Source organism: Mercenaria mercenaria, unplaced genomic scaffold, assembly GCF_021730395.1.
Source record: "Mercenaria mercenaria strain notata unplaced genomic scaffold, MADL_Memer_1 contig_665, whole genome shotgun sequence".
Lineage (NCBI taxonomy): Eukaryota > Metazoa > Mollusca > Bivalvia > Venerida > Veneridae > Mercenaria > Mercenaria mercenaria.
In genome coordinates this window covers 45,786-58,620 of record NW_026463554.1, presented here as the reverse complement: position 1 = coordinate 58,620, position 12,835 = coordinate 45,786, and the positions used below count along the sequence as shown (strand labels likewise).

Below are 12,835 nucleotides of genomic sequence, written 5' to 3'. Positions count from 1 at the left end.
AATTCCTTCAGCACGAATGGCCTCTGTTTCTTTAAAAATACGCTACAATTGACCACCCAATAGTTATTGTTGGCGACTTAAACTTTCATGTAGACATACCTACGGATCGTGACGCTTCCAAGTTCAACAGCTGTCTAGAAATATTCGGTATGGAGCAACATTTTCAAGGACCAGCACATTTTGCAGGACATACTTTGGATGATTTTATCACAAGAGACACTAAACATATTGTATCAAATATAGAAGTTACTGACCCAGGACTGTCTAATTCTGATGGGAATATATCACGTGACCATTTCGCTGTGGTATTTTATATTCAAGCAGAAAAACCTGCTCCAATAAAGGAAACTGTGACTTTCCGAAAGTTGAGAGATTTGGAGATTCTTGACACGAACACGTTAATTTCTGATGTTGACAAGCACGAGGAATCACTAAACAACAGTTTGATATCACTTGTTGACAAGCACGCCCCTTGGCTTACTAAAACAATAGTGCTAAGACCAATTTGTCCACTGTATAATGAAGAACTACACGAAGCCAAACATTTAAAACGAAAACTTGAACGCAAATGGAGAAAAACAAATCTGACAGTGGATCATGAGATATACAGAATCACTGTGCTACTGTGAATAAATTGCTGAAACAAACGCGTGTAAATTTTTATTCCGAAAAGAGTCCTGCGGACGAGATCAGAAAACATTATTCAAAGTGACAAAGAATCTTCATGGTAGAGTCGATGAGGACGTGCTGCCCACATCTTCCTCTTCCAAAGAACTAGCGCAAACTTTCAGCGATTTCTTCGTTGATAAAATTGATGGAATAAAAAATAAAATTAGGTCAGAAACAGAATTACAAACCGGTGTTACCACCGAGGAAATTTCGAACACTTAAATAGATAAACTTGTTGAATTCACTCCAGTTTCACAATATGGAGAGAAAAAAAATATTTCAAAATATGCAAGTAAATCGTGTGAGCTAGATCTACTTCCAACATGGCTTTTGAAAGAGTGCTCAGAAGAACTGCTACCATTTCTCACTAGAATAATCAATTATTCTTCGGAGAAAGCATATGTACCGAAATACTTCAAAAGTTCGTTGATCAGACTACTCATCAAAAAGTCAGATCTAGATGCAAATGTTCTGAACAACTACAGACCTGTATCTAATTTACCGTACGTGTCTAAAATACAGTAAAACACCGCTCGCTCGAGGTCGCAAGGGGATGAGCAAAATGCTCGAGTTATCCATGGTTTTGAGCGACCAAAACATTGACCAACATTAGAAGAAAATTGTTTGTTTTACCAATATCAATTGTCATCACGACCATTTGCAGATTAAACGGTGATGCGTAATAATAACATGCGTGTGACATTAAAAAAACGTAGTATAAACGTTATCTATGATAGACGTTTCAATACGTAGTTTGTAAATGGAATACGTGAAGAAACAACTAGGACTTTTTATTTCTATATATCAACAAGTGCATATCAAAATTATCGTCTTCATTTTATGAAAACGCTATATTATTTCCTTCACTGGCATGCAAACAACTGCTGATTAAAATACTAAGATCTCATAACAAATTTAAGTAATCAGTTATTCATCTATATCTGATCAATAAAACTTTTGTTCAACCTTTTATCAATAATTAATCTCATTATCAGATCAAGTATACCGACAAACAAACATCCAGGATAGTCGCGGAATAGAACACGCAATTCTCACGGTGTGTGGAAAGTTTTAATTAACCGATAAATTCTGACCACAAAAGGTGTGAACAATTTTGGCAGCTCTGCTCGAGTTTGCCAGAAGCAACAAAGAATTAATTAATACACAGGGACCAGATGTCATGCTTGAGCGATCGAGTTATCGATTCTCTACCCAGACGTGGTACTTTCGCATAGAAAATAGAATAAAATAGTCCGGGACCACATGAATTGCTCGAGCGAGCCCGGGTACTCGAGTCATCGATCCTCGAGCGAACGGCGTTTCACTGTACTTGAAAAGGTAGTCGATGCTCGTTTGAAAAGCCACTTGTCTTTGAACAGTCTCCACGAAGAACACCGGTCTGCATACAGAAAAGTTCACTCCACTGAGACTGCATTACTGAAGGTTCAAAATGACATTCTCAACTCCCTTGACCAAAATGATGTAACAATGTTAGTGATGCTTGATTTTTCGGCTGCTTTCGATACCGTCGACCACAAGACGCTATTGCATCGCCTTCATGACCACGTTGGTATCGCAGGGAAACCACTTGAATGGATAACTTCATATCTGAGCGACCGCTACCAAACAGTGACCATAGATAGTGAATTGTCAAAATCAGTGCAAATGACATACAGTGTCCCACAGGGGTCCTTCACGGACCAAAATTTTTCACAATTTACACCAAACCAGTTGGTACAATATGAAAGAAACATGGACTAAATCATCATTTTTACGCCGACGATTGGCAGTTTTATTTATCTTTCAAACCACAAATCCGGTCTCTCAATAGGACGCTGTGTTGAAAACTATCTCGTAGAAATCGTATCTTGGATTATTGCAATGCGCTCTTGTGTGGTGTTCCGAAGGTCTTGCAGAACAGACTTTAAAGTCTTCAGAACACTGCAGCTCGAATTATAACGGGAATATCGTGTTATGATCAACAATTTGCATTGGATACCAGTTACTTATAGAGTTAACTCTAAGATTCTAGTTCAACCATACAAAGCATTGCATGACCAATCACCGATCTATGTGAAAGACTTGCTGGAACGTTAACAGCCAGCGAGAAATTTGAGATCCCAGAACAACTCAAAACAACCAGACGTCCAAAAAGCAAAACTATGAGGTACGGTGATCGTAGTTTTTCGTCAGCTGCACCGAATTCATGGAATGCTCCTCCGGCTACCTTTAGAGACGCAAAAAGCTTGGACGCTTTTAAACGATCATTGAAAACGCACTTTTTTCTTCAAGGTCTAGTGAAACTCACTTTCCACTGGAAAACAAGCTTTGCAATGGAAATTATGTCCTAATGTTAATTGTTCTTTAAAATATCTAGTACAATTAAAATGTAGAGTAAAACCAGATTCAGGCTAAATACCTTTTATTGTTGATATATTTGTTGTGTTGTGTTGTATGTCCATATCATTCTGTGATATGTAGTTTGTACAGCGCTTTTGAACGTTTATTTTATAGATAAGAAGAGCGCTATAAAAATCTGGTAAATAATAATAATAATATACATAAAGACTGATCATAAGAGACAATTTGGTATTATTTTGTATTTTATTTACGCCCGAAAAGGACATAAATTACCTACTGTAGTCGCAAAATGGAATACAGTGTTAGTCGCAAATACGAGTTCAGATCAAATATCAATTTGGAAAGTCGGCATACAGTGAATATTTTTTAATGATTAGATAAAAAGTAATTACTTTTGGAAACGCAACAGATATGCAGCGTCTTACTTTTATTTATTTATGGAGTATTCATGCTTATTTCGGAAAACATCATTTATTATTGGATTGCAAACGAATTTGACGTGTTATTCATTCGTTTCGTGAATTTTCATGTAATGCATGTGATTAGTCAACATTTTGTCAGTATTTTGTAAACATTACTTGGCTGTTTCTCTTATTATATCACCATATACACATATTTATGTTAAACTTATCGTTAATCTAAATACATATTCATTTCAACAATATCCATGGGACTAATAGCAGCATGTAGAACGATTTTCTTATAAAAATTGTCAGAGGAGGGGTACTGCTGTAAGCATTTTAAACAGTGAAAAATGAATGCAAATAACAGAACAGAACAGAACTTTTATTATTAAGACTTATACATAAATACATCGTCTAAACACACCTTTAAACATTTTCAACATGTCACGTGTATATACATGGTAATAACACGAAAATATTACTTTCATTAGAAATAAGATGATTTAAAGCTACATTAACAAGGAAAATAAGTTTATATAACACCTTTATAAGAAAATACGACAAAAAGCAAAATATAATCTATTTTAAACATCTCTGTTACCATGGTTACTTTAATATTTAAGAAAGATAGGATACCATGTAAAGTGCTTGTTATTTTGCTAATAATATTATCCAAAGATTTCCATGTTGGTCATCATTAACAAAATGGCAATGATGCCGTCAAATAAAACCATTACCATGGAAACACGAGACCGCGACATATACTTAATTTAAATCTAACGCGAATACTAGTAAAATTATCAATAATGCATAACGTATAAGGCTTCTACGGATAACAATGAAACTGATATACACTTAAAAGAGTTATTAACAGTTTTTCCTTCTTCTTTCGATATAATATACCTGAACTTCAAACTTAAACACAAATTGTATTTCAAGGGACAGAGATAAATAGAGTTGAGATTGTAGCAGTAAAAACATAAAATTGCTGCGGTTCAATTGATTTGAATTTACTCTGTAAACAAGGTAAACAACCTCCTTTAAGTTAATAATTTTGCATTCATTTCTCTTTCCCATTTAATAAATAATTAAATAATTTAATTAATCGATGTGAAGACAAGTAGAATCCATAAAAGTTAAGGTACACATTTAAAGCAAGACGAGCTGTCTGAAATATGTCATAATAGACATGTTAAACTTAGATCTTACATTGTAAATAACATAATATTTTGCTCATTTCGAAGTGAGCAGAAATCAACATTCTGAGTCATGTTTGAATATTGTGTGAACTCTTACCTGATTTCATTTTGTGTGACATTTTCAAGGATTATATTCTGTAACTGTCCTGAACATTGCAATTTGTATTGTATTTCATACATTTCTTCTTCAGCAATAGCTGCGCACATTTTGTGCGTCACAAGTGTAAATGTTTCAGCATGAATAACCTGCATAAAAATAGTTTATTTGCAATGAAAAGCCCTGCTCAGGTTTAGTAACATCTATACGTTAATGACACTCTCCATTTATTCAAAGAGGTCATAATACTTCTGGTGATATGTCCGTACAATTTTATTATATAACATCAAAGAATCGATATCTCGGGCCCTGGTCCAGGTAAACAATGGCTAGATATATCTCTTTTAAAGTCAATAAATTGGGGATCAACGTATATTTAAAACCGCACAATGAAACACAGATATAGTTACAAAGTTAGAAAAAAAATTACAACAGTATGATGTCAAAGTAATTCAATCATCCATACAAATATAGTTTTCCCCCTGGCTTAACATTATTACAGGGATAACAAATGTGTAAGTGTCGTGCAAATTTAAATGGTCATTAACAACTTATAGTAAACAATAGTATACCTGTTGAGTTCGATCTAAAAATTCCGCTATATCCCGCATTTCATTAACAACGTCTGATGCAACAGATCTGAAATCAAACAAGTACGTTGTTTTGAACCGAGACAATGAAACGCTGTGATATATGCACGTTCTTTCGTAGAATCCCGACGGATTATTTCGAGTAGAAGTTATTTTTGCATAAAACACAACGAAAATACTGAGAATGTAAAAGATTAAAACTATTCAGTTGACTTCAGTCGACTGAAGTCGGCAACTTTATAATGTTGTGGACACTGTTTCCTTGGCCTTCGGTACCTCCTAATATTTTGTACATCTTTAGCAGCTATTTATAAAAATCATTGTAGCATTTCTTTAAATGTATATGTTTAATTAAACTTATGTAAAATATGTGACTTCCCTATTTTCTTGATACACTGAAACTTCTCAAGCTTTACATGGCAAAATTGCGGCTAAATTTTATGTTTTATTTTAACAAATGGTTACCGCGTTACCATTGCAACAGACGGCTTCGATTTGTTAACAAACTTTGTAATATTCACTAAATCACGTAGCCTTATTTTAGGTTTTAGATTTTCAAGCAAAGAAAACCCGAACGATTTTGTAATTTCTAAAGTTGTTTTCGAAGGAATCGGAATCTGACTGAATTTATATAGCTATATAGCAATGTTTGATTATTTGTTTGTTTCGCTTGGGCTTTGATCAACACTATTTTTATAACAAAACTATGGTCAATTAGCCTTACTATTTTTTTGTGGATTTTGCACCGGTGTAGCGTGATTATCATGAAAGATAGCTTTTGAAACTTATCTCATTTGAGTTTGATTTTATATTCCTGAAATTTAAATATATCGATTCGAATATGCCCAATTTGACATATTTTACCGGCTTTCATAGTGCTTCTGAAAAAACTTGCAGAACACAGATATTTATCATTTCCAGAAATCAGATTGTCTTAAAACTTGCTAAACGTGTTCAATACTGTGACTGGGTCTATTGTTCGTCAATAGCTTCTCAAAATAATAAGATTTACACGCTCTGAAAATGACTTTTTTTCTTAAAAGCTGAGAAAACCATAGCCGCGATGTGCAAATAATGAGGTGCTTATTTCAAAACTGTCCTATTATTCTTCAGTGAAACTTTTTGTCAATTTAACACTCTAATAACTTGCTTGACATACCCATTGGCAAATATCTATTATCGGTGTAATTACTTCTTCTCACGTTTTAAATTCATCATTTGCCGCCTAGAAGAGACAAAATGGCGGAGCTTCTTGCAAAATCGAGAGTAAGTAGAGTTCTTACTTTTGCACTTTTGAAATTAAATAATTGTAGATGCTAGGTCTTTCTGATTGACAGTCACTTGTTTATCTTATAAATCTATTTCAACATATAGTATAGATTTAGTAGATTACATAAATCAGTTAATAACGTCTAGTGTGGATGTTCTTTAGCCAGTAACTTGTAAGTGTCAGTGACATAATTTTTCAATACTGATCTAGGTCTACTAAGCAACTATAGTTGTGATATATTAGCTTGTTTTAACTGTGGAAAGTCGTATATAGTGACCCATAATATCATGTTTAGTTGTAATGTAGTTTAACAAATTTAAAACGGTATCCTTCACTGTCCTAGGAATTGCAGAGGAAAACTATTGAGATATGATTTTTATATGATATGGGCAATATCCCCACTTGCTTTAAACACACAAAAGACCAAACAAATGTAAACAGTTTTTAATGAAATTTATATCGCTGCTGACTCTTTAAGTGCTATATGTTTAAATGCCGATCGTGTAACAAATTGGAAATCAATTAAAATAAACTACATTTATCGAAAGGGGATTCAGTTCCTCATTGATTTATATTAAAATTATGGAATAAAATAAAAACTACGAATTTTCTGGTTATTATAAATATATGTATGTAATGTACATGATTAATGTGTCCACTGTCTACATGCCAATATGTGCAAGCGGTAAAACTAAATTATAACTTTACATGACTGTGTCAGTACTGTGATTTTTATTGAAATTATAGTCAGGCCTCCATTATTTTTGTCCTTTAAATTTTTAACATTTAGAATGTCTGATCACAAAGATAGGACAATCTGGTCAGATTATTTTGAATAATTTGGAACAAGTAAAATTGCAGACAGTTTTTATTTACCGTCGCTTTGTGAAACAATTAATATTAGCTCTGTAGAGCGACCCTATTTTAAGATCAGTTAGAACCAATTATATCTTACACAGAGCTGAATTAATTTTGTTTTACTATTACAGTAATTGTAAGTAGTAATTAACAATTCAGTAAACCCAGCGAGTTTGAGGTCAAATTTCACTTCAGCAAGTTTTGTACATACTATATGTAAACAGATAAATTAAAAAATCTGTAAATTACCCCTCTAGTGTGGCTCAAACCCACCTCGATGAGGCGTAAGTGATTTGAAGCCAGATACCTTAACCACTCGAAAACAGAGGCCCCTCACACCAAAATGGAGGTGAAAGATTGAACTATACCATACTACTATCTTAATAACAAATTGTGCATCATCATTCTTTTCAGATAACTAAGTACGTAAAAGTTACTTTAAGTCTATGGTTATCTTCAAACAGGTTCAAATATCTCATCAATCATTCAAATGAGCAAACATTTTGTGTGCGATATAAGAGGTCCATAATCTAGCTAGATATTCATTTTTTCTCTAAATTGCCAGAAAAAAAAGCTACAAGCAAATCAATTTGTTTGGGTACATATTCCTTCCCCAATGAATTAAAAGTGATACAGTTCAATGATAGGTTCATTTATTGAAACCTCGCCCGCTTAGCTCAGTAGGTAGAGCGTTGGTCTATGGATCATTGGGCCGTGAGTTCGATCCTTGGGCGGGGCGTATGTTCTCCATGACTATAAACGACATTTTGTTTGAAATCATTAGTCCCCCACCTCTGATTCATGTGGCGAAGTTGGCAGTTACTTGCGGAAAACAAGTTTGTACTTGTAAACTGCCTGTCGTTACATGACTGAAAAACTATTGAAAAATGGCTTTAAACCAAAAACAAACAAACAAGCGAATCATTTATTGAAACAAGGTGAACAGTTTTACAGAACATCCTTCAAAGGTACAGACTGTTAACTTTTATGTATTTTTCTTCATAAATAAAGGTGTTGAATCATATCAAACACTTCAACAAGCTGTGAATTTCTGTTTTAATAAAACGAAGGAAATGTATAATAAGAACTAAATCCAGCTTTGTTATCCCCCGACGAAAGTCGGAGGGATATCATTTTGGCGTCGTCCGTCCGTCTGTCCGTCCGTCCTTCCGTCCGTCCGTCCGGAGCCATATCTAGAAAATGGTTAGGAATATTTATTTAAAACTTCATATACATGTTTATCACAATAAGTTCTTGCGGCCTGTCAGGTTTCAGTCAGATTGCCCGAGTAACACCAGAGTTATGACCCTTAGAGGTTTCTAGTGTTAACTATATAGGGTACTATAAATACAGCAATTTCTGCATCATAACTTTTGATATATTTGACCTAGAACTATGAAACTTAAACAGAATTCAGATCACCATAAAGTGGTTGTGTATACACAATTTCATTTGGATTTATGTGTAATTTAAGAGGTATTGCCCTTTAAGCGTATAAAATGTTTTTGACCGCAGTTGACCCAGTTTCAGATTTAACATAGATATTCTCAAGGTAAACATTCAAATCAACTTCCATACAGATCTCATGAAAAATATGGCCTGTAGAGAGGTCACAAAGATTTTTATTGTTTGACCTATTGACCTAGTTTTTAATGGCACGTGACCCAGTTTTGAACTTGGCCAAATTTTCATAAAGATCCAATGAAAAATGTGACTTCTAGTGTGGTCACAAGCAAAAGTTTACGGACGCACGCACGGACGATGGACGCTATAAGATCACAAAAGCTCACCTTGTCACTTTGTTACATGTGAGCTAAAAACTGAAATCGGCAAATTAAAATCCTTACAAAAATAGAAAAAGAAGTTAAGTTATGTCGCGTGGCTGGCCAATTTCCCACGCGATCGATAAAAAAAAAATGCGCGTTTCTCCTATTGTACTAGTGACAAAAACTTATCTCATTTGAGTTTGATTTTATACTCCTGAAATACAGATAAATACATCTTCTGTCATATCCGCTGGGCAACGACTGTCAACGACTTTAAAGACAAAAAATATCGCTCATTGCAGTGTACGAAATTTGATTCTGCTGTTCAATTGATTCAGGAGGTAGGGCAGCTATGTGAACTTTTCAAATTAGATATCAGATCGGCTTTATATTTATTGCCTGTTGTGGTGACAGACTTTGAACAATTAGGTTTCAAATTTGATGGTAAATATTATTTTGATAAATGCGTGCCGTTTGACTGGTCGATGATTTGTAGTACATTCGCGAAATTTGCTACAATTTTAGAACTTTGCGGGCGCAAAAAGGGCCAGAGTAGGCATTTAATCCATTTTTTGATTTCATAGGCGGTGGTAGATCTGATACGGGCGAATGATTCTTGTCATAACTTATGCGCACATTTAATAAATGTCTTAGTAAGCTGAAAGTTACAATAGCAGACGATAAAACGGAAGGCCAAACAAAACAATTGTATTTTCTTGGTTTTGAGTTCGATTCTGAAAATATGCTTGACAGAATTTCTATAGACACAGTAAATGAGATATTAAAGCGTATTTGTTCATATCCTAAGTAAAAGTATCTAACGGGTCATGTTGAGAGAGATGCAGAGCTAGATCGGGATACTGAATTTCGCATGTCGAGCTATTGTCCCCTGAAGACCGCTTTGCAGAAGACTTTTTTATTCTATCTGCGGTCTGGGCAAGCCTTATCAACATTTAGGTATAAATGAAGGTGTATCTTTTTTCATGATAGGTTTTTGGTGTCAAATGATGAAGTTCCTTTGTTCACAGACAGTGCCGCAGGTCAAGGCTTAGGTTTTGGTATTTATTTCTCTTGTCAGTGAGCATATGCTAAGTCGGCGAAAGAATGGTGTACAACAGGCTTAACGCCGAATATTACTGTATTGGAATTGTTCCCATGTCTCGCGGCGCTTTTTATTTGGGACAAGGGATTAAGGAATAAAAAGATTTGTTCTAGGTCTGATAATTTGGCGATTGTGCACATTTTAAATAGCATGACCTCGAAATCAGATAACGTTATGGCACTTTTAGAAATTTAACAATCAAGTGTAAGAAAGTGATTGTTGTAATCAAGGCTCAGTATATAAGTGGTATTCGTAACTTTTTATGTGATGCGTGATCTCGTTTACAGATAAACAAATTTCGGATGTTGGCACCGGAGGCAGACCCAGAACCAAAAATGGTCCCAAGCCGTCTATGGAAAGTATTCAAGGAAGGTTTAATTATATCATAAGGAATAGCATGGCTGAAATACACGCATTTCTTATAGTAACGCAATGAGAAGTTTTAATCGGTTTGGGGAAGATTACAGTTTGAATCATCAGTGTCCGGCTCCATTGACTCATATTCTGTTGTATATTTATTTTTTGCTTTGAATCTGACTAAGCCTCCGAAACAATTAATTTGTTTGTGGCTGGAAAAAGCTTTGAACACAAAACTCATAGCTGACAAGATCCATCGACATGTTTAATTGTCAGAAAAATGCTGGAGGGTATTAAACGATTGCGTTCTAGGAAAAATGCCCGTGCCCTGATAACCTTGTCTATATTAGTACGCATTTGCCAAGCGTTGCCACATATTTGTCATTCTGACTATGAGTGCAAGGTGTTTCAAGCCGTATACACTCTTGCATGTTTTGGTCTCTTCAGTGTAAGTGAGTTAGTAGTATCAACTGCACAGTCCATCGGAAGAGCACTCAGGGTCCGTGCTTTGCAGGTCGGAAATGGGAATGCGATACAAATTACACTGCGTACTTCTAAGACGTCTCGGTACGGCATGCCAACTGTTACATGCAAGTTAAAAATAACCACGGTGAACTTTTATTTTGCGATATTGATGGTTCTCCACTGACGCAAGCTCAATTTTCAGGGGTTCAATCCAAGGTATTTACGTTTATGGGTTTCACATGCACGAAGTATCGCTCACAAAGTTTTCGTACTGGTAGAGCTAGCGAACTGGCAATGCATGGTGTATCTGAGGAAAATATATAACAGATCGGTCGTTGGTCTTCGGGGGCATACAGAGCCTATATTCGATAATAATAAAGTACCCTTACATGGCATAGTGGGACTAGTGTAAATAGCCACAATTAGCACTTCTTTTAAAACCTACTTTCCAGAAATATGGGTCATTGGTGACTCTATTGTTTATTGGGCTGGTGAGAGAGCATCTGGTTGAGGCAAAACAATGTGAGAGACATGAGCATTCACTGGAACTGAATTTCGGGCATGAGAGTTGAGCCACTTCATGGATGCATACAGTATGGTCTAATTCAAGGAAAAATGTTTACTTCTAGTCATTTGGTAAGAAAATATGCATAATAATAATAAATTATAAAAGTTGTTTCTTATTCATTGGCAAATATATGTCATTAATTAATTATGTTTAATCTATTGGTTTTAATCACATCTGACCTTGATATAAAGGTTTATACCTGTTCCTGGCGCCGAGGAAAATTTGTTGTATATTTCTGTACTGTCAAATGAAATGAAATAATACTTACAAAAATTTGAACAAATCATTAACATTAAGTGCGGAAGGCAGGAATATTATAATTGTGTTAGGATACTGATAGGAGCAGAGACGGACAGACAGACGGACTAGGCACTTGACGTTTGTTGACGTACTGACCTTAAATCTTTAATTATGGATCATTTACAAGTCATAAGTGACCTCCATATCAAATGTAATCCTAGATCATAGTATTCTTTATTTATTTGGCAAAACTTTTCTATATTTTGTATCTATGTGACCTTGACCTTTGACCTATAATCTCAAAATTTATAGGGGTCATCTGAAGGTTGCTACCAACCTCCTTACAATCTTTCATGATCCTTAGCCAAAGCATTATTATGTAAGCATACGGAGTTTCATAAAAATCCTGCATACAAACAGAAAACTAAGAATATACGAATCATGCTGGTTTAGCTTATGACATTTTGTAGCACGATAGACAGAATCATAACAATAACGGGATACTGTAAAATATACTGATGATTCAGGCACAATTTATTCCCTCTTTTACGCAGACTTATTCAAACACAATTTGCCATTAGTACGTGGTATTGTTCTATGTCAATAAAGTGTAGGATTTCTTTACCGATTTACTGCATGTATGATTTATATAGGATATTTCGGACGTTAAATCCATTAATTTCATATTCATTTAGAAAATGTATTCAACTACATCTTCTTTTTTTTTTTTTGTTATTTTCATAAAATGGCCATTTATTATGATATATGAAGTTTCTTAAACGTTATATGAACCTCTTGTTACCTTAAATTTTAACTAAAAATGCAATGCTTTAGAAATTTCTTAGCAAACATATTAAGTTAAAAGATTTGTTGAATAACACTAAAGATT

The 12,835-nt window shown here is 34.6% G+C and overlaps 1 protein-coding gene across 1 annotated transcript in view; it reads right to left on the bottom strand.

Moving 5' to 3' along the window:
- Positions 1–4,535: 4,535 nt before the first annotated feature.
- Positions 4,536–12,835, bottom strand: part of LOC128554703 (uncharacterized) — a gene marked incomplete at its 5' end in the record, with an annotated part of 46,895 nt that continues 38,595 nt past the window's right edge. The window contains 2 exons of the mRNA XM_053536014.1: positions 4,536–4,879; positions 5,303–5,369. Coding sequence (XP_053391989.1) covers positions 4,727–4,879; positions 5,303–5,369 — 220 coding nt within the window. The remainder of the gene's footprint in view (positions 4,880–5,302; positions 5,370–12,835) is intronic.